The 23,360-nt window shown below is 39.2% G+C and overlaps 1 protein-coding gene across 12 annotated transcripts in view; it reads left to right on the top strand.

The window, feature by feature from the left end:
• The window catches only part of XPO4 (exportin 4), a 137,612-nt gene that overhangs the window by 106,030 nt on the left and 8,222 nt on the right, over positions 1–23,360 (top strand). For 10 of the 12 annotated variants that reach the window (XR_002828429.1, XR_002828430.1, XM_023751185.1 and 7 more), the window contains 9 exons: positions 3,631–3,807; positions 4,431–4,726; positions 5,644–5,789; positions 6,606–6,783; positions 12,260–12,419; positions 12,959–13,128; positions 14,162–14,336; positions 17,744–18,037; positions 19,300–19,480. Coding sequence is in view for 10 of the 12 variants with exons in the window: in XM_023751185.1 (XP_023606953.1) it covers positions 3,631–3,807; positions 4,431–4,726; positions 5,644–5,789; positions 6,606–6,783; positions 12,260–12,419; positions 12,959–13,128; positions 14,162–14,336; positions 17,744–18,037; positions 19,300–19,480 (1,777 nt within the window). In the remaining 2 variants the exon portion in view is untranslated. The remainder of the gene's footprint in view (positions 1–3,630; positions 3,808–4,430; positions 4,727–5,643; positions 5,790–6,605; positions 6,784–12,259; positions 12,420–12,958; positions 13,129–14,161; positions 14,337–17,743; positions 18,038–19,299; positions 19,481–23,360) is intronic. The other 2 variants (XM_006085502.3, XM_023751182.1) reach the window with 1 other exon arrangement.

Raw genomic sequence — 23,360 nt, 5'->3', positions numbered from 1 at the left:
AGGTGATGTGTTGATTTGTTTACCTGTATCTGGTGAAAAATAGAAGGAACTCTTTTTAAAAAAATATATATTTTATTGATTTTTTACAGAGAGGAAAGGAGAGGAATAGAGAGTTAGAAACATCAATCAGCTGCCTCCTGCACACCCCCTATTGGGGATGTGCCTGCAACCAAGGTACATATCCTTGACTGGAATTGAACCTGGGACCCTTCAGTCCGCAGGCCGATGCTCTATCCACTGAGCCAAACCGGTTAGGACTAGAAGGAACTCTTAACCCTGTGCTCACTAATTCAGAATTTGCAGCAATTTTATAGATATATACATACCACAAATAATAGGAATCGACTGTTTACAGCAGGGGTCCTCAAACTTTAAACAGGGGGCCAGTTCACTGTCCCTCAGACCGTTGGAGGGCCGGACTATAGTTTAAAAAAAAACTATGAACAAATTCCTATGCAAACTGCACATATCTTATTTTGAAGTAAAAAAACAAAACGGGAACAAATACAATATTTGTATTTGCATGTGGCCCGCGGGCCGTAGTTTGAGGACCCTTGGTTTACGGGATGAATATGTTCCAGTTACATTAAAAGAATGTTGTCCATTTTCAGTATACAACAAGTTCTCGAATAACATTGTTTCATAAAATCAGCCTATGGTAAATTGGTTTTGTTGTACGTGATTTCACTGAAAGTTGCAGAACCTACTGGTGACATACTGGTAACCTGTATGTACTTTCAGGGCCAGGAAAATATTGAATAAAAATTGGGTTTGTTATGTTAAGTTCTTATTAAAATTATCTAATGAAGTTCTTTTAACTTTCCCTTCATTCTTAAGTAAATTTTTACAAAATAACTTAAAATTTTTTAAATTTTTTGTAGGCTTATTTGACCCAGAAAATAACCATTTTTCTTTGTAGGCTGTGGGTTAATAAAAGCTGAAGGCACAAGGAAATAATTCACTGGCAGCAGTTCACCTGATGCTTAGAGGTCATGAGCTAGTGGTAGTATTTTGGTGGTCCAGCTGAATCTGGAATACTTCCTGACGTAGATCTTCCAGCGTTTTTCTTTTTTGAGTTATTTACAGACTGATGAAAGTACTCTCTTAGGAAGGTTCCAGAGTTCTGCATTTGTAGGTTAGGACAGTCTATTTGCTGTAGAAACCAGAAAAGCAAGTTACGGATTGGGTCTCTAGGCCTTTAGCATTTCTAGGTTTACTGCCTATTAACAGAATGTCAGAAATGGTGGTTTGTGCCAAAACCTTTTTAAGAGTGCATATATACATAGTTCAAAGACTCTGTTTCTTTATTTGTAACTATTTATGAGAGATGCCTGTTTTTAAACTAACCTGGAAATCTTTATTTGCTTCTAATGGCCTTTATTGTATTTTCTGTTTGTTTCTCTTCCCCATTGGACAAAGCTCAAAAGCATGAATGGTACATTATTTATGTTTTTAACGCTAAGCATAGTGCTTGACACTAAGTATTCTGGGTTTCATTGAATGGTCATTTAGTGAATTTGCGATGAAGAAATTGATACACAAATTAAATTATATATCTAGATTATTAATTAAGTAGGAAGGTCTCAGCATCTTCCTCAGGCTCCTCTGTATGCCCTATTGCTTTTTTAAAAAAATTATAAAATGACGTTCTCCCCACAATTTTTTTTTATGAGGGAAAGTTTATTTTTTATTAATCCTCACCCAAGGATATTTTTCCATTGATTTTTAGAGAGAGTGGAAGGGAGGGAGGGGGAAAGACAGAGAGAGAGAAACATCAATGTGAGAGAGACACATCAATTGGTTGCCTCCCGGGTCGAGCCTACAACCAAGGTATGTGCCCTTGACCGGAATCAAACACGGGCCACAGGCCAATACTATATCCACTGAGCCAAACTGGGTAGGGCCCACATCCTTTTTTAAAAAAATACGTTTTTATTGATTTTAGAGAACAAGGCAGGGGGAGGAATAAAGAGATAGAAATATCAATGAGAGAGAGTCATGATTGACTGCCTCCTGCACACATCTATGGAAGCTTGAGCCCACAAACTGGTGGGAATCAAACTGGTGACCTCTTGGTTTCCTGGGTTGATGCTAAACCACTGAGCAACACCAGCTGGGTTCACCACATTCTTAAATATGCTGATTAAGCTAATCATTCTACATTTTTGTTGTTGTTGGTGTTAATCCTCGCCTGAGGATATTTTTCCATTGATTTTTAGAGAGAGTGGAAAGGAGGGGGAGAGACCAAAACATTGATGTGAGAGACACAATGATTGGTTTTCTCCCGCATATGCCCTGACCAGGGCCAGGGATCAAGCCTGCAACCAAGGTATCTACCTTTGAATGGAATCAAACCCAGGACCCTTCAGTCCACAGGCTGACACTCTATCCACTGAGCAAAAGAGGCCAGGGCTCATTCTCCATTAAAAAAAAAAAAATTTTTTTTTATGGATTTCAGAGAGGACGGGAGAGATAGAAACATCAATGATGAGAGAGAATCATTGATCGCTGCCTCCTGCACACTTCTTACTGGGTATATGCCCTGACCGGGAATCGAACCGTGACTTCTTGGTTCATAGGTCTGTGCTCAACCACTGAGCACACCTGCTGGGCTCATTCTCCATTTTTAATAAATTATTTAAAAGTGTGTAATAAGTACACATTTTATATTTTCATTCTAACAGGTCTCTTAACTACAGAAAAATGTTAATATTTTCATTTGAAAAAACATTCTACAAAGGCACTGAACTAGCTAATCTTTTCATATATATATATATGTGTGTATGTATGTGTGTGTGTATATATATATGTTTTATTGATTTTTTAGAGAGAGGAAGGGAGAGGGATAGAGAGTTAGAAACATCAATGAGAGAGAAACATCGATCAGCTGCCTCCTGCACACCTCCCACTGGGGACGTGCCCACAACCAAGGTACATGCCCTTGACCGGAATAGAACCTGGGACCTTTCAGTCTGCAGGCCAACGCTCTATCCACTGAGCCAAACCGGTTAGGGCTTAAGAATTAAACATTAATTCCTTTTTGTGAAGATTTATTTAGATTAAGTTAGGTTTTAGAAAGTTTAATTCAAAGCCTACACATATTTACTGCAATGTTTGAATTGATTAATTTTAGACCGAACTCAGCTAGATTATTGAATAACTAGAGGCTCAGTGCATGAAATTCATGCACTCGGGGGGGGGGGGCAGTCTCTCAGCTTGTGCCCTCTCGCAGTCTGGGACCCCTCAGGGCATGTCCAAGCGGGCCTAAGCTGGCAGTTGTACATCCTTAGCGCTGCCCCAGAGGTGAGAGAGGCTCCCGCCACTGCCACTGCCCTCACCTGCCTGTGAGCCCAGCTTCTGGCTGAACAATACTCCCCCTGTGGGAGCACACTGACCACCAGGGGGCAGTTCCTGCATTGAGCATCTGCCCCCTGGTGGTCAGTGCACATCATAGCAACTGGTCATTCTGCTGTTTGGTCGATTTGCATATTAACCTTTTATTATATAGGATAGTTGGGAACCTTTAGTAAAGGAAAAACTTATAAAACTATATGTATAGCTATTTGACTCTTGTTATAATGCCCACCTTATTTTTCTGGCCATTATTTTGTAAAACTTCTTTTCTCTTAGCTTGATAAAGATGACATGGTCTACATGGAAGCATATGACAAGTTGCTGGAGTCCTGGCTGACTTTGGTCCAAGATGACAAACATTTCCATAAAGGCTTTTTTACCCAGCATGCAGTTCAAGTCTTCAATTCCTATATTCAGTGCCACCTGGCCGCTCCAGATGGCACAAGGAATTTGGTAAGTTTTAAGCCAGATTGTGATTAAAAATCTGTTTCAGTATAGGCTCTATTTTGTCAGTTTTTATCCTCTTGTACGTTGTGTAATGCTAGAAATTTGAACTGAACTTCTTCAAAATATTTGCTGAGAGCATTAGAGAGCTATAGTGGTCCCTTGTCTAAGTGCACCATGTTTTGTGGTATGTAGTTAGTAGTTTAACTTTTTTTCTCTTCAATTTTCAGTTACCCACCTTTGTCTTCCTAGTTTTCAAGTAGTATTAATGACTTCGTGTTTACACGGATCGTGGATCTTAAAGATGTCAGATCTTTTTAGTGACAGAAGTTAAATTCTGTGGTGTGGGAGGTGGGTTGTTAGTGGGCAGTCAACTGTGTTTACATGTGTTCTGTGGGTTTATATCCTTCACTTCTTTCTCCTCTGTGTTTTCCCCTCCCTCTCATTGGGTGACTGTAAGGCTGTCGGCACAGTTAGATACGGGTCTCTAGACAGCTGCCCTGAAGGTTAGCTCTGGCCAGCTCCCCTTCTCACGTGAAGTGCGGAAGGTATTTCATAGTGCAACAGAAATGCATGGCTTACGGGATGAGGGCATACAGCTCATTACTGATTATTTCTCTCATTGAAAACAGACTGCCAATGGTGTGACCTCTCGTGAGGAAGAGGAAATAAGTGAACTTCAAGAAGATGACCGAGACCAGTTTTCAGATCAACTAGCCAGTGTAGGAATGCTAGGAAGAGTTGCCGCAGAGCACTGTATACCTCTTCTGACAAGGTACACACAGGCCAGAGAACCCATGGAGCAAATACTCTGTACTTACACTTCCTTGAAGAGCACTTTATACACCCCTACCCGATTTGCACACTGGAGCAAATGGACAGAAACACACTCATGGCTGCAGTCCTTGGCTTTTACATTGGAGCCCAGGTACTACAGCATAGATGGCAGAGAGATTATGGAAACATGGTGTGAGACATGATTTGACCCATATCAATAAAAACTTGGAATATCCAGCTTTCAAATGCCTGTTTTAAACCTTGATTATTTGTAAAGCACTATTTTAATTCTGTTATAAATGATAAATCACAGTTCCTGTAGTGCTGTGAGAACAGCTGTGTATAATAATAAATACTTTTGTATATATCTTTTCGTGCAACATCTTAAATTTATGTTAATAGTGGAGGCCCGGTGCATGAAAATTCATGCACTGGACGGGGGGGGGGGGGGGTGGTCCCTCAGCCCAGCCTGCCCCCTCTCACAGTCCAGGAGCCCTCAGGGGCAGGAGGCAACCTGGTGATCAGGGGAAGGCGACACCCCATCACACCTCTGCTGCTGCCACTGCCAGCAGCGCAAGCCTCGGCCGGCCTGGTGACCTGAGCCTCAGGTGGCCCTGGACAGCTGGGCAGCCGCCATCCAAGGCTTGCCTGTGCCTCGAGCTGGCCCTGGGCGACTGGGGGCTGAGGGGACTGGGGGACTCTGGAGACAGGCATGCAGAGTGGCTGGGCCCGCCTGGGGGTGGCCCGGCCTTGCCATGCGCCTGCCACCCCGGTGGGGCTGAGGGGACTGGGTGCCACCATCTTGTGGCTGTGGGCGCTGCCATCTTTGAGGGTGGGACAGTCAATTAGCATATTCCCTCCATATTGGCTGTGGGCACTGCCATTTTTGAGGGCGGGGCAGTCAATTAGCATATTCTCTCTTTATTGGCTCTGGGTGCCGCCATCTTTTGCGATGGCGTGAGGGTCAATTATCATATTCCTGCTTTACTAGATAGGATATGGAAATTATGTTATTCTAGGTCTTTGCTTACTGAACTTTATGAAACTATTATTTTTTTCTTCTTTTAGTTTATTAGAAGAAAGAGTAACAAGGCTCCATGGTCAGTTACAGCGACATCAGCAGCAGTTACTTGCTTCACCTGGTTCAAGCACCATTGACAGCAAAATACTTGATGAGCTATATGAAGATATTCACTGGCTTATTTTAGTTACAGGTTGGTTGGTTGTTTATTTTTAAAAATGTAATTGCCAGCTGAGCAGTTTAAGCCTCAAAAATAAATTTCATGTATTAAAAATAATAGTCCATACATAGTATTGGATGAAATTTGGCAACAGCTGCTATGTTACAGCTACAGATGCATTTTTTAAAAAAATATTGGCTAACATGTATTTAGTGCCAATTGCATACCAAATATTTTATGTAGAGCTCATTGTAGCCCACTGAATTGGTGTTATTTTTAGGTATTATTATTGTCATTATTATTATCCCCTTCTTATAAATGAATCTGAGACTTAAAGAGTTGTAAGGAACTAGCCCATGGTTACACTGCTATTAATTTTTGGAGCCAGTATGCAAATCTAGTCAGTCTGACTTTTAGAGTCTTCTTCTGTAACCATACTGTCAGTGTTTCTGTATTTTAAGTAATCAGAAAAAAATCTTAATTTTTGAAAAGGCATCCCTAAATATTAAGTTTTGACATAGATAATGGTAGCATTCTTATTAACTTTACAGAATATATTACTGAAAATTATTAAAAGGTAGTAAATTAAAAAGCCTACATATCAGTATGAGTGATAAAATTGTTGACTAAAACACTTGTCCTTTGGTTTTTCCTGTTTTTTTGAGAGTTAATTATCTAAGAAATAGAACGTTTCTTCTCATCAAACTTGAAATAACATATTACATTTATAATTTACATTTACATCAATTTATATGATGTATGTAAATCAAATAAAACAAAACATTTATAGTGCAATTTGATAAATGTAGATTTGTTAAGTGTTCATTTTTAATTTTTTTTAAACTGAAGGCTACCTCTTAGCTGATGATACTCAGGGAGAGACTCCGCTAATACCTCCAGAAATAATGGAATATTCCATTAAGCATTCATCTGAAGTTGACATTAATACAACACTTCAAATTTTGGGATCTCCAGGAGAAAAGGCTTCTTCCATCCCAGGGTACAACAGAACAGATTCTGTGATTAGGTAATATGAACTCTATAGCTGTGCTCTTGTAATTTATACTGTCTTATTAAGTTCTGAGTTGATGGGTAGATGACTCAAGTGATAGGTACGTTATAAATCTGATACATGAAAGAAGATAAAACTTGGAGAAGCCTTGAAATAAACAAGGACGGCAAGTACTCAGTATATTTAAGCAATGCCACTCTGGTGAGATTGACAGCCATACCCAGTACTGAGGAGAACAAGCATTCAGTTATTCTGAATACAGGGAGACTTTGAGGGGACATTTGCTCTAATGCACTGTGATTATATCCATCAGAAAGCAGTACTGATACAGGTACAGGCACTCTAAATACAAGAAAGAATATGAGATTATTAGAGACCCAATGAATGTTAATAAGTATTTATTGTTCATAAAGTTAAAACTTCACATTAGTGTCTTTCTTAAGGAAAACGGATTGTTATCTTACAAAATAGAAATATTTACCCTGAATATGTGAAACTTGAAAGCCCTGTCAGTGAAGGTACAAGACTATGTGCCTCAAATGAAAGAATTCACTTTGATCTTTCTAATAGTAATGGCAACTTTTTCATTACTTCTTAATGGTGACATTAAGGAGGGATAAATCTGAACTAAATGTCTTCCGAAAAGTGAATTTGTAAACAGCATTATAAATTTCAGTGTATTTATTTAAATTTAGGTTTCAGGCAGAAATGTCAATAATGAAATAACATTGGTTTTTGTCAGTTGCAAAGTCAGTAACTCAAACAGGGTGCTGTCCCCCTTATTTTTTTTTAAAATATATTTTATTGATTTTTTACAGAGAGGAAGGGAGAGGGATAGAGGGTTAGAAACATCGATGAGAGAGAAACATCGATCAGCTGCCTCCTGCACACCTCCTATAGGGATGTGCCTGCAACCAAGGTACATGCCCTTGACCGGAATCGAACCCAGGACCTTTCAGTCCTCAGGCTGGCGCTCTATCCACTGAGCCAAACCGGTTAGGGCCCCCTTATTCTTTTTACTTAATGCCCAAATACATGGAGATCACTAAGCTTGTGCAGTAGAAAATATGATTTTTAAAAAATTGAACTAATAAGTTAATATCAAGGAAATGTTTGGGAATTTATTCCTTTATTCTTGCATTCTCTTGTTTGAAATAAAATATTAAGGCTCTATTGAAAAAGTTTTCTGTTCCTTTTAGAATGACTATAGGCATAGGATTAAGTCTGAAAGTCATTGCTTTTGCTTTGGTTTGATTCATGGTGAATGATAATTAAAAGGCAGTTCATTTCAGCATGCTGTCACATGATATTCTTTGTCATATTTTTTGCCTGAGCAGTCCTGTCAGATTTATTGTCTGGGCAGTACCATCAGGAATGCTTTCCTTGTATTTTCAGTGCTTTTTCAATTTTTGCCAGTCCCAGTTATCACTGTGGGAGCAAAACATTTTGGTATCTGAGAGCACAGACTATGGAGGGAGAAGGTGAGAGTTGGAACAACCACCAAAAAAATTGTCTTTTTTTTTTTTTTTTAGTCTAGAAAATTAATGTGAAATTAAATGGTATATAGGACAAATATTCCTTATTTGATTGAAAAACTAATTTACATTTCTTGAAATTATTTGGCAAATAGTTGAATACCTCCTACATATCAGGTACTGTTCAAGGCATTTGGGATACATTAGTGATCAAAACAGACAAATTGCTTCCCTTTTGAAGCTCCTTGTAGGGGAGAGATAATTAGTTAATTATGTTGTATGTTAGGAGACCATAAGTGCTGTGGTAAGAAGCTGAGCAGGGTCGGGAATCAGGAGTGCAGACTCAGGGACTGCTTGTAACGTTAAATAGTGAGTCAATGTTGGCTTTCTTTAGAAGGGTGTCTGGTGAGCCAAGGCTTTAGGGTTGGTGAGAGGGCAGGGAGGTCGGGAAGAACATTGAAACAGTGAAAGCAGATGCCGAGGCCCACCGCAGGGCAGTCATCCAGACAGCAGGAATAGCTACTGTGATGGGAGGAGAGTGGGAAAGATTTGTGTAGCAGATGGAGATAGAGGAAATACTAGTAGAGGGGATCAGTGAAGTCTTTGGGCCTTTGTAGTTTCTGATCTGAATGGGGTGGGTGCTCTTGTAGGGTTTTGAGGTGACCGTGCTGCATTGAGGGTAAACTACCTGGGGCAGAAGTGGGAGCAGGAGATCAGTGAAGAGGCTATTTGCTGTCATCCAGAGAAAGATGCTGTTCCAGACCAGAGTGACAGTAGAGGTTGTGAGACTTTAAAGAAAGCTCTCTTTGACTCACTGTGCTGACTTCTGGTTTATGAATTGAGAAGGTAATCCCATGTTTCCCATAATACCAGGACTGGGTTATTTGGGACACTGAATGCTCTCTGAAATGTAAAGTATGTTCAGATAGCACGCTGAAGAAACTGAAGTAGGACCAGGGTATCAATCTTGGGATAGCAACAACTAAAACAACATTGTGATGTTTTCAGTTGTTTCAACTTCTCTGAGAATGTGGTAGAAGGGTGATATAGAGTGATGCAGGAGGACCAAGGGAGGGGCTCCTGACAAGAGTTGGCATTTAAACTGACACTTGGAGGATGAATGGGAACTTGCAGCATAAAGAGGAAGGAAAATAGTATTCCAGGCACTGACAGCAGCCTAGCAAAGAGTCCAGAAGTGAGAGGAGGCTCATGTGCACACATGAGGGGAGAGGTATTGGTTGAAGGTAGAGAAGTAGGGTGGGCCAAAGAAGTTGGATTAAAAGTGTTGAAAGGGTTTGAAACAGGGAAGTGAGTTAATCAAATTGTTTTATTAGAAGATTGCAGTGTGGAAGCTGGATATAAAGGATGGCTGGTAAGTTAGGAAGCATTTCCGTTAGTGGAGTAAAGATGGGGGAAGGGCAGATGGATAACAGGTGTTTCAGGGGCAGCTCTTGGGGACTTTGGGGTTGATCAAGAGTGGTGAGGAGAGAGGCAGGAATGAGGACAGGCTCCCGGAGCCCAGGGTTCATCTTCCTGTGGTACTCTTCTTGACCTTGCTCCCATTTTACAAAAAAAAAGGGCAAACTCTTCCTTGTTCCAAGTCTTACTGTGATGGGTTGGCAGGTGTGTAGAAACCTGCAGAGTTCCAGATAGTGTGGTATTGGGATTGAGTGACTGGTGTAATGATAAACCAGTAATTTTATAAGTCAGGAGGTTTTCAGTCCTTTGCCTTAAATACCACTGAAGAGTGACTTAATAAAGCTGTCAGTTATCATGTTATTAAAAATAGTTTTTGGTGGTAGAGCTCTAGTGATTTTTGGCATATAACTTGCAACAAGTTCAGATAATTTAGGGCTCTGCTATTTTTTAAATGCCTTCAATTTCCTTACATGAATGAGTTTTCACGTCTTTTTATCTATTAAAATGAAAAACAAGAGCCAAATTATACTCAACTCTGTCTTATTTTAGCAGTAAGAAATATTTTTTCACAGGTACATAAATTTATTTTAAAAATAAAACCCTGCTACATCAATCTCATTCAGACATATTTATGTTTAATAATTTAAATGTGTGTTGATATTTTGTGCAATTGTGTACTACTAAGTATTGTAATAACTCAATATAGAAGACATTTTAAAAGTCTTACAATCATTGGAAATTTTATAAAATTATATTTTAGTAGCTAGACATATCTGTTTTCCAACTGTTAAAAACTTGTTTATTTTTCAAATGGATGGTGGTGAGTATCGCAACAGCATGGTAATTAAATTCCAGTGCATAAGTTTAAGTGGCTACTCCAGCTATTTCAAATTCTATTAGGCTGAAAATTATAATATTTAAAACTATTCTTTTAAAAAATTCTACTAGATGTCTTAATGAGATTTCTTTGTTTTAGAGAAGAACAGCCTCTTAAAAACATCAAATTCTGTCTCACCAAAACTATTTATTCTTATAGGAAAATTTTAATGTATTGTGAAGTTGTCAGGATATTATTGTTTACATGCACCCTAAAATAATTTTTTTAAAGTTTGAACACTGGTGGTGAAGGGAGTATATATAGTGAAAAAGAAGAGGTTCTAGGGACAGAACCTTAGAAACCAAGTGTTTAAAAGAAGAAGGAGATCAGAGGACAAGAGGATGTCATAACCCGAGGAAGAGTAAGAAACAAATTAGGGGAAATATGGAAAATATGGTACAAGGGAAGACATTTCAAAAGGGCAGAGTGATCAGTAGTATCTGGTATTTCTGGGACATCCAACTGGATAAAGAACTGAAATGTCTGTATGATTTCATTACAAAGAGACAGTTCAGTTATCTTGAGAGTAGTAGGAAGGTAATGGCCAGACTTCCTGTGATTAAAACCCCTTTCTTGGCACTGATATTCACAAAATGGTGTGGTAATGGGTTCTTTCAATTAAATCTTTGCTTCTTTGCCTTTAGCTAAAGGCAACTTAAATATATATCATGTCTAGTTATGTGTTCCCTTAATCCCATTCTGGAACAAAGGCTTTTTTTATTTATCTGCACGTCATGCTGCATTTTTAATTATGTAGTATAGAAAAGGACATTACATACACCATGTAGGTGATTTTTCCAGTAAGATTTTAATTTTATAATACCATTAAGAATCAAGTTTTATAGGAAATGAATAGGACTATCAGATTTTTAAAAAATCCTCATGAGAGAGAGAGAGAGAGAAACATACATCCAAGAGAGAGAGAAACATACATCCATGTGAGAGAGAAACATTGGTTGGTTGCCTCCCGTAAGCATCCCTACTGGGGATCAAACCGGGAATTGAACCTGCAGTCTTTTTGATGAACAGGATGACACTCCAACCAATTGAGCCATCTGACTGGGACAGGACTATCAAATTTAAAGACAGGACTCAATATTCAAAACATTCTGGATAAGTCTATTACCAGACCCTGCACCATAAAATGACCAATGCTAATTATGTCACTGTTAGGTAGTGATGGTGTGCTGAAAATGTTAGCATCTACTCTGAAATTTTATTTTATTGTATTGTATATATTTTTATTGACTTGAGAGGGAGAGGGAGAGAAAGAAAAATATCCATGTGAGAGAGAAACATCAATCGGTTGCCTACTGATTGGCAACCGAAACCCAGGCATGTGCCCTGATGGGGAATCGAACTGGCAACCTTTTGGTGTACAGGATGATGCTCAACCAATTGAGTCACACTGGCCAGGGCTACTCTGAACTTTTAATTTTATGTATTTCTCCATTTTGAATCTGAAAAATTTCTTTAGATAGTAATGCAGGTACAACTTCAACAGAAGGTTATCTCTGGCCACAGTTCCTCTCCATTTCTTTGTCTTGTTTGCTGCTTCCTGAAAGATCAGCAACAAAGTAGGGCATTTGTCTACAGCGTTATTAATGAAAATTTCAAGAATAACCTGGCCTAAATCCAGAGAGTTGGGAAACAAAAAAAGGACTTTTATGAAGAAATTAACTAATAAACGAAGAATAATGACTTCTTTTTGTACCCATAGGCTGTTATCTGCTGTTCTCAGAGTTTCGGAAGTTGAGTCTCGAGCAATAAGAGCAGATCTCACTGATCTGCTAAGCCCTCAAATGGGCAAAGATATTGTTTGGTTTCTAAAACGCTGGGCAAAGACTTATCTCCTGGTGGATGAGAAGCTATATGATCAGGTCAGAATGTAAAACTATTTAACTTGATTTGGATTTATGATTATGGCAGTTATAGAAATGAGAACATTTTCTTGGAGATTTTATTATCAAAATGTGACTAAGCTGAACATTTTCCACATTGAAGAGAACTGCATTAGTGACATGCTATTTTAATAACTTTTCTTAGAGCACATCATTTAATTCAGTGTACTTTAACCAATATTAAGTTATAGATTACGCTTTGAGAACAGATTAACTTATGTTCTTTGAATTTGTGTAAATATCATGTTAGTGTATTAATAACAATAAATTAAAGTGAACAATAAAATCACATTGGATAATACTTCCAGCAATAAAGATAAATTTTTAAAAATCACATTGGAAAACATTAAGTGGATTGAGGATGTCTCTTTTGGACTTATGGATATGAATTTATAAAATGATGTGAAGTGAGCAGCACTTCATATTTAGATGCTAATTTCAGTTTGATTTTTCTATGGATTTTTTTTTTTTTTAGCTGATCATTCTTTCTGACCTAAAAAATTGGTTTTCTCTTTAAGATAAGTCTACCATTCAGTACAGCATTTGGAGCAGATACTGAGGGTTCTCAGTGGATTATTGGCTACCTCTTACAGAAAGTCATCAGCAACCTCTCAGTGTGGAGTAGTGAGCAGGACCTTGCAAGTGACACTGTGCAGCTCCTTGTCACTTTGGTGGAAAGAAGAGAAAGGTAAGCTGATTGTAAGAATCAGGCTGTGTGTGTGTGTGTGTGTGTGTGTGTGTGTGTGTGTGTGTAATGAGCTTGCTTTTTAGTGTAGACTTTGCAAGTGACAACAATTGGTCCTAAGGTCTAGGTAGATCCTGCATTTTTGGAGCAGTGTGTTTAAAAAACAGTGTCAGGTTATTATTACAAGTGCAAATAGGGCTTCCCTGTGTTACAAGTGAGGATTGCATTGACTGTTCAAGGATTCGGTATGAAAGTATCTTATGAGTACCATACGTATTTAATTTAGTAATTTATTTATATATTAAAGTGTAAAAAACTTTACAATAAAATAGTTTCATTTGATTATTCAGGTATCCTATTAGTATTATCCCATTTTGAAGATGAGAAAAGCTGATAATTTAGTAATTAAAAATTGCTTTCTACAACAGATTTTGGAAATGTTTTCATTTTTCTTACTGCATAGGAATACGATTATTATTATTACTATTGTCATTGGCTACTACTTACTGATTTCTTATAATATACTGGGTACTTTTCCAAGCATTTCATATAAAGCATCCTATTTAATCACATCAATCTCAGCCAAGAGATGTAATGTTGTTTTTACTATTGTTATCCCTATTTACAGATCAGGAGACTGATTTAGAGGTTAAATACATTTTACATAGTCAGATTACCAATGGGATTTGAATGCAAGCTTGTGGGTCTCCAAATTCTATGCCCAGTTTACTATACTTGAAAATCAATTAAATCCAGCCTGACCAGTGTTGCTCACTGGTTGAGCATCGACCCATGAACCAGGAGGCCATGATTCAATTCCCGGTCAGGGCACATGCTTAGGTTGGCGTACAGGAGGCAGCTGATCAGTGATTCTCTCTCATCATTGATATTTCTGTCACTCCCTCTTCCTTTCTCTGAAGTCAATAAAATTAAATAAATCAATAAAATTAATTAAATCCTGGCACCTTCCATTTTGTTTACTTAGTTTACATACAATCTAAGTGGTACATCTATCTTTTGTTGTTTTTGCCCATAGGGCAAACCTAGTAATCCAGTGTGAAAACTGGTGGAATTTAGCTAAACAGTTTGCGACCCGAAGCCCTCCTCTGAATTTTCTGTCCAGTCCGGTGCAGAGGACGCTGATGAAGGCCCTTGTCCTGGGAGGTTTTGCACAGATGGACACAGAAACCAAACAACAGTATTGGACTGAGGTAACAGTTCCCCTGATACTGATAGCACCCTCTGGTGGAACTTTGTTGTTTTATCTATGTATTGCCATAAAATAGTCACTGGAGATATAAACATTGGTCATTGCTTTTCTGTTATTTTTCCCTTCTAATGTATGGGTTGAAGCTTATTATTTTGTAAATGTCATCTTATGATTTGTTTGTATCTGCTTGTGATGATATTGAATGTTAATTATCACTATTCTGCAAGTGTTCTGCAGTTTAGATATATTTTTCTCCCCAACTCAAATGAGAATCTGAAGTGGTATATTAATTCTTCACTAAGAATCAGTGAAATGTTCTTTTGTCTTCAACAAGGAGATACAAATTAACCATTGTATTAGTTTGTTAAGGCTGCAATAACAGAGTAACACAAACTTAGCTGCTTAAACAGAAATTCATTATTTCACTGCTCTGAAGGCAGGAAGTCTGAGATCAGGTGTCCAAGGGTTGGTTACATCTGAGGCTGTGAGGGAACATGTGGTCCAGGCCTCTCTTAACTTATGGAGCTTTGCTGGCAATCTTCAGCATTCCTTGTCTTGTTGACACACCACTCCTACCTCTGTCTTCATCTTCACATGAAAATTTCCATGTTTTGTGTGCCTGTGTTCAAATCTCCCCTTTTTATAAGGACACCAGTCATACTGGATTAGGGAGTCTTTCCTAATGACCTGATCTTAATTTAACTAATTGTATCTGAAAACAGCCGTATTTCCACATAAGGCCATGTTCTGAGTTTCTCGGGGTTTGGACTTCAACATAACAATTTTGCGGGGACATAATTCAACTCATAACAACCACCATGGACATTGCCTCACATAATAAGCTTTAAATTGGGAACCAAGACTTACCATTGTATGTAGGTTACCGACCTATAGTCCTTGAGACTAGAAGGGGCAGACATTAGGGAGTTGTCACTTCAGAACCAGAAAAACCAGGCTGACCATGTATTTTAGTTGAAATAATTGTGTTATTATACGTACAGGTTTAAATAGAATTAAGATATTACCTTCATGAATATGTCTATTGACTCTTATACTCAGGGCATAACTGAGTATCCATAGTTATGTCCTATACTACGAGGAGTTGAAAAGGGAAAAACCAGGCAGGTGCTTGTATTGGGCTTGACCCTGTAGAACAGAGGTTGGAAAACTGTAGCACACAGACCAAATTTAGTGTGCTGTCTGTTCCTATAAAGTTTTATTGAAACACAGTTACTCTTAGTTGTTTACATGTTGTCCATGGCTATGTCTGAATGACAGCATAGTTGTAACGGAGTAGTTGGGCCAGAGGTGGCATATCCTGCCCAGTCTAAAATATTTACCCTCTCGCCCTTTATACAGGGTGGGGCAAAAGTAGGTTTATAGTTGTTCATATGGAAAATAATATAACAATACATAAATTATTATAAATAAATAAATACATTTAAGAATAAACTCTGTTTTGTGTACTCAAACTGGAAAACTACTTTTGCCTATCCCTGTAGAACACAGTGTCAGTCCCTACTTTGAGGTTTAATGTTTTATTGGAAAGAGATGAGGATAGTGGCTGAATTTTGTGGATGGCATTGAAGTTGTGTCCTGTGAGTTACGGGATTTCCTTCTCTCTCCCTCTCTCTCCCTCTCTCTTTCTTTCTTTCTTAAAGCTAAATTACTTAAGGAAGTGAGGTGATAGCATGCACTTACATTTTTCCATGAATTATAATTTTTGCTGGATTGAGATTTAATTGACATACATCACTATATAAGTTTAAGGTGTACAGCATAATGGTTTGACTTACATATAATGTGAAATAAGTTCAGTTATCATCCATCATCTCATATCTCATATAGATACAAGAAAAACCAAAAAAGAAAAATTTCCTTGTGAAGACGCTTAGGATTTACTCTCTTAACAGCTTTCCTATGTGTCATACAGTGTTAGCCATAATCATCAAGTTGTATATCACAGCGGTCGCCAACAGGTGGTCCTCGAGGTCCGAAAGGTTGGCGACTGCTGGTATATCACATCCCTAGTGCTTATATTTATTTTATAACTGAGAGTTTGTACCTTTTGACCACCTGTCTTCAAATCCCCCTCCCTCCACCCCTACTGTTGGAAACAATAAAAGTTTTTCTGTGAGTTTGGTGCTTTTGTTTTTTTTGTGTGTGTGTGTTTTTAAATAGATTCCACATATAATTTAAATCATACATTGTTTGTCTTTCTCTGTCTGACTTATTTCCCATGGTATAATGCCCTCAAGGTCCATCCATGTTGCCCTAACCGGTTTGGCTCAGTGGATAGAGCGTCGGCCTGCGGACTGAAAGGTCCCAGGTTCGATTCCAGTCAAGGGCATGTACCTTGGTTGCGGGCACATCCCCAGTAGGAGGTGTGCAGGAGGCAGCTGATCAATGTTTCTAACTCTATCCCTCTCTCTTTCTCTCTGCAAAAAATCAATAAAATATATTTTTTTTAAAAAAAGGTCCATCCATGTTGTCTCAATAGAGGATATTTTTGCGTGTGTTTTTTTATGGCTGAATAGTATTCCATGATGTATATACACCACAGCTTTCTTTATCCATCATCCATCAATGGACATTTAAAGTTAGACTGTTTCCATGTCTTGGCTATTGTATATAATGCTGCTATGGACATATGGGTGCAGATACCTTTTCTAATTAGTGTTTTCATTTCCTCTGAATATGTACCCAGAAGTGGAATTGCTGTGTCATGTGGTAGTTCTATTTTTAATTTTTTGAGAAACCTCCATATTATTTTCCATAGTGGCTGCACCAGTTTACAAACCTACCAACATTGCAGGAGGGTTCCCTTTTCTCCACATCCTCACCAGTACAGACAATCCTCGGGTTACGTCGGACTCGACGTATGTCGTTTCGTGGTTACATCATCATCTCCCATTTATTTATAAAAAAAAAAGTTCCATCATTTCGACGTATGTACATATGTACTTTATGTTTATTTATTTACCACAAGTAAAGGTCAGGAATTGTTATCTTTCTTTAAACTTTTTTTACTGTTTCACTTCATTCCTGCTGTGTATGTGCTCCATGTGAGTGACGTAGGTGCTTATGTAGGTGGGTTCCAACTTACGGCGAAAATCGAGTTACGACGTGCTAACCCGAGGACCTTCTGTATTTATCTCTTGTCTTTTTGATAACAGCTATTCTAACAGGCGTGAGGTAATGTCTACTTCGTACAGAAGTTTTGATGACCCTCAAAATGGGGAATATAACGTGTGGTTCAGAATTCTTTGTTTTCTGTGCTTTTTCGACCTCCAGCAGTTAAAAATGTTTTAGAAAGTGACTGTTTTTCTTAGTTGAGGAAATAAAGATGAAGAAAAAAATAAGGTATGTGAATTAGCCTTTTAGAAAATCCATGCTTTGTTTTTATAGGTTCTTCAGCCATTGCAGCAGCGATTCTTAAGGGTGATAAATCAGGAAAACTTTCAGCAGATGTGCCAGCAAGAGGAGGTCAAGCAGGAAATCACTGCCACGCTAGAGGCCCTGTGTGGCATTGCCGAGGCTACCCAGATTGACAACGTCGCGATCCTTTTTAATTTCTTAATGGACTTCCTTACCAATTGCATTGGATTGATGGAAGTTTACAAAAATACCCCCGAGACTGTCAATCTCATAATAGAAGTTTTTGTTGAAGTTGCACATAAACAGATATGTTATCTTGGAGAGGTGAGTGCTTTCAAAGTTTATTCCTTCAGGATTAAAACTCCTTAAAGCTATAACAAAATAATAGGTACTTGCCTTCAAATTTAATGCATATTATCTGAAATGTTTTTATGCCTCCAGAAGGTTTTTCAAAATACTGTTTTCAAAAGAAATTAGAATTCAGAGTAAGGCATGTTGAATGAATATAAATTCTTGCCCTAAACACATGTTAATAATTAGTAATTTCTTTGGGCTAATATGCTATTAGATCAAATCATTCAAATGAGGAATATTTGATAAAACAAATGAATTATGGTAGAGAACTTTGACCAGTTTCTCTATGGTAGAACAGTAAGGCCTAAAAATATTTTTTAAGGGCTTTCTTTTTTTTTTCTTTTTTTTTTTTTTATTGATTTCGGAGAGGAAGGGAGAGGGAGAGAGAGATAGAAACGTCAACTATGAAAGAGAATCAATGATCAGCTGCCTTCTGCACACCACCCACTGGGGATCGAGCCCACAACCCGGGAATGTGCCCTGACCAGGAATTGAACTGTGACCTGGTTCATAGGTCAATGCTCAACCACTGAGCCACGCTGGCAGGGCAGGCCTAAAAATTTTAATGGCAGTTTGTATAATCTGTTTTGTAAATCAGTTAAGTGTTTAGACATACTAAATTATTTTATATTTATTAAGCAAAGATGTATTTTTGTTCCATTAAATTGTTTAGAAAGCTCTTTAAAAACAGCCTTAAACATATATTTGTACTTGTTAGCAGCAGATTAGCTTAAATCTTATCCAAATCATTTAATATGGGCTCCTGACTTGTATTTTTTTTTATTAGATCAAAGGAACCTACTTGAAAGTGAGGTTATATTTAAAATATTAAAAATGTAGTCACAGTTAAATTATTGAGAGGGCATGACAGTGCCATTCTCATGTTTAAGACCACTGTTTGGTACGCTGTGTTTTTGCAAGTTATACAGTTTTAAATCTTAAAATCAATGAAGAAGTTGAATAGCAGCAATAAAGTAGTTCTGTTGCCAAAGTCTTATCATCTCTAGTCAAGAGAATAAAAAAAATGGATATTATATTTTATTGCTGGAAAACTGCTAATATTTTAAACATGACTAATTAGTGTGTAATTTTTCATTTTTATTAATGTTTTAATGTAGTTTAAAACAAGCATTTGAGATCATTGGTATTTAGAGTAAATGTATTAGATTATATTTTTAAATTTAATATTTATATTTTTTTTGGTAGCCTAATTTCTGCATGCTTTCTTACAGTCCAAAGCGATGAACTTATATGAAGCCTGCCTCACTTTGTTGCAAGTATATTCTAAGAATAATTTGGGGCGGCAGAGAGTGGATGTCACAGCGGAGGAGGAACAATATCAGGACCTACTTCTTATTATGGAACTTCTTACAAACCTTCTGTCAAAAGAGTTCATAGACTTCAGTGATACAGGTAGGGTGTGAACTTTGTTATTATTGTTTTTTTTGTTGTTGTTAAAGGATATTTTCGTTAAGTAAAATCTTATGAGGAAGTTCAGTTTACAGAATAGATGAAAATGTCATCTCTGGTCACTAAAGTGAGGGCGGAACCCCCGGTCTTCCCTGCTTGGCTTTCCTCTTGTAAGAAGAATAGTAAAATCTTTCACCCGTTAGGTTCTTACCAAATGCCAGGTATTATTCCTATCAAAATGGCGTGAAGTAGGTACCACTGTTACACTCATTTTATAGATGAGAAACAGGTGCAGGAAACACTTGCCCACAGATCTGGAGTAGTAAATTGCAGGACTAGATCACATCCTGGCACCAGACTTCAGAGTTATGCTTTAGTGACTGGTCCCTCCATGTCCTGAGGTGGCTGCCCTGGAAAGCCTTCCAGAGTGAGGCTTGGGAATCCGTGTTGGGGTGGGAAATGCTGACCTCGAGCTCACAGGCCACCCTTGGGAGAGTAACTTAGTGGCTCACGGACAGCAGAACCCTGGGGAAGTCAGTCATCCTTCCACTAACTTTCTTAACTTTTCAGTGGGTGTGCTTTAGAGTGTAGAGTGTTTATGGATGAGCTCAGAAGTCTCTGGTCCTGAGCTTGGTGCCTGGTAGCCTGGAGTTATTATAGGTGAGAACTTCACCAGTAATTGAAACCTTATGTATTTGTAGAGTATTCTCTTACCTCCTTCCTACCTCACGGCTCACCTTCCCTTAACACAAAAGAGATCTTGCTTTTTAAGAGAAAAACAAATCCTGTTGAGCATCTCCTTTTAAGTTCTGCAGATATTTATTGTTGTGGACACTTCTTCCTTATAAGATTCTCTTTTTGAGCTGGGTGCTGTAACTTTCCACTTTCCTTATTATGCCCTATACTTGAGCTTGTTCTTTCTCTGTTTCCTTATTCACTGGACAATTCTTTTCGGTGTCTGTGTATTCATGAGCCCCCAAGTGAAACCGTTTTTAAGGCCCTGTCCCACATCCCCTCAGTGCTTCCTTCCTATACCAAAGCTGAAATGGCCACTCTGCCAGGCGCCAGGCCCACCTCTCACACGAGTGTTATTCCCATGCTTTCTGATTTCTTTAGGTCAGTCTTTAATTCAGGAGTTCTCAACCTTTTCTAGGTTGTGAGCCTTTAAATCCTGAATTAGTTACTGAGCCTTTTCCTTGAAAAGTTAGTTTTATACTAACCTGCAGTTTCACACACTGTATCTGTTGATTGATGGGCTCTTGGTAACTTTTCTGTAGACTTTCCAGGACGTAAGCACCCTGTCAGAGCTCAGTACCCTGAGTAATTTGACTAAAAAATCAGAGCTGATACTGAAAGGGAGGGAGAGCTGTTAAGAGCATTTAGAGCAGTGGTTCTCAACCTTGGCTGCACATTAGAATCACCTGGGAATCTTTTTAAAATCCTGATTTCTGGGCCTCATCCTCCGGAAATTCTGTTTCTTTGTTATGGGGTGAGGCCACAACACTAGTAACAAATAAACAATTTCCGGAGGATGAGGCCCAGAAATCAGGATTTAAAAAAAAATTCCCAGGTGATTCTAATGTGCAGCCAAGTTTGAGAACCACTGCATTAGAGGGAAAAGCCCCTGCAGTCTCCCAGGTTTATGATACAAGTTGTACTTCATCTTGCTGTTCTACAACAAATGAGAGAGCAAACACTACAGTTAAACAGAAGAGAGTAAGTTTTCAAAATAAAAGAGCAAAAACATTCAAGTTATAATTAAACATTAAGAAAAGAAATTGAGGTTAAAATGCTCAGGATTGAAAGTAAGGGGGGAAAGAATAAAATAAGGGTAAATAGGACTGAAGTTCAGATGATAGAAAAATGAAGACAGTTAAAATAGAAAAATGATAAACAGCATTAACTATTTAAATAGATGGTAAAAAGGAAGATAATATTTTTAAGTCATTATTTTTTTAAATAAAGCTAATAGGTGAGATAAAAACAAAATATTTTAAGAATTATGAAATGAAATTAACATGCTGGATGGCCTATTAAATGCATAACTAGCAATGTAGCTTTGTTCTCCATTTTTGAATCCTTAGCAGAGCTCGTGGCTGGAGAGCTGTGCCCATCAAGCCCCAGGTCACAGCCTCCACGTAGAGAGCCTGTTTTGTTAGGGAAGACTGCGGGCAGTGCCAGAACAGCCTCACATCCCAGACAGGCCTCAGGTTTGTATGCCTTGCTTTGGAAGATGGGATTCTTCCAAATGGAACTGAGACCCCTATGGAGAAGTTCAGAATTAGGCGGTTTTGAAGTAGAATTTTTTATTTACCCCATTTTATCTTTTTCCCCCTTGTTCTAAAGTAGTATGCTCTTAATAGAAAAATTTTAAAGTACAGAGGCAGAAAAATCACCCGTACTTTGACATAATCCAGAGTAAACTGGTAATTTCCCATTTGCTTCTTTTGTACAATTTTCTTTGCAGTTGTATAACTGCCTTTTAAAAAATATATACTTTTTATTGATTTCAAAGAGGAAGGGAGAGGAAAAGAGAGATAGAAACATCAATGATGAGAGAGAATTATTGATTGGCTGCCTCCTGCACGCCCCACACTGGGGATGGAGCTCACAACCTAGGCATGTACCCTGACTGAGAATCGAACTGTGACCTCCTGGGTTCATGGCTCGATATTCAACCACTGAACCATACTGGCTGGGCATTATATTCTGCCTTTTTTATTAATGTACTAGGGGCCTGGTGCACGAAATTCGTGCACAGCGGGGGGGGGGGTGTCCCTCAGCCCAGCCTGCCCCCTCTCACATACTGGGAGCCCTCAGGGGATGTCCTAGTGATGGCTTAGGCCCGCTCCCTGCTCCCCTTGGGGATAGGGCCTAAGCCGCAGTCTGGCCTCCCTTTGTGGGAGGTGACCGGGCTGATCAGGGGAAGGCACCAGCCCTATCACCGCGCTGCTGCAGCCACTGCCAGTCACCGCAGCCAGCAAGGTTTTTTCATCAACATGGACTCCAGTCCCTTCACCATGAAAAAATGACAACTTTCTTTAGGCATTTTCAAGATGTGTCTTTCATATAATAATAATTTCTTTCTTATTTTTATTTTGTCCTCACCTGAGGATATGTTTCCATTGATTTTTAGAGAATGTGGAAGAGAAAGGGAAAGACAGAGAGAAACATCAAAGTGAGAGGAACACTTTGATTGGTTGCCTCCTGCATGAGCCCTGACCTGGGCCCAGGCCAGGGAGGAGCCTGCAACCTAGGTACATGCCCTTGGTCAGAATTGAACTCAGACCCTGCCATCGGCAGGCCAAGGCATTATCCACTGAGCCAAACCGGCTAGGGCAGGATATGACATTTCTTAGCCCTCCAGCAGCGGACCTTTGTTTTTTTCGCCAGGAGTGTGGTGAAAAACCCTAGATCACCTTTTTGGATTCTTATTATCCAAGTTACTAAGAATATTACCAGTGGCATACAGGGAGTTTAGCCAATGAGCGGTCAGAAAAGGTGTTTCCTCTGTAGTTCACACCAATCCCCGGCTTGCCCCCACACCCCCGCCCCAGGCCTGACGCCTCTGGCCCAGGCGTCAGGCCTCTCGCCAAGGCGTCAGGCCTGGGCAGGGGACCCCCATCTCCCCCCCCCCTCCCCCCGATCACTGGCTCCGCCCTCGGCCAGAGGCATCGACCCCCATCACCCTCCAATTGCTGGATCGGCCCCTTGCCCAGGCCTGACGCCTCCGCCAGATGTGTCAGGCCTGGGCAGGTGACCCCCACATCCCCCGATCACTGGCTCCGCCCCCCACCCAGGCCTGATGCCTCTGGCCCAGGCGTCAGGCCTGGGCAGGGGACCCCCATCTCCCTCCAATTGCCGGCTCCGCCCCCTGCCCAGG

The sequence above is a fragment of the Myotis lucifugus genome, unplaced genomic scaffold (genome assembly GCF_000147115.1).
Source record: "Myotis lucifugus unplaced genomic scaffold, Myoluc2.0 scaffold_19, whole genome shotgun sequence".
NCBI lineage: Eukaryota > Metazoa > Chordata > Mammalia > Chiroptera > Vespertilionidae > Myotis > Myotis lucifugus.
Note: the sequence above shows the minus strand (reverse complement) of the source record. Positions and strands in the feature narration are given on the sequence as shown.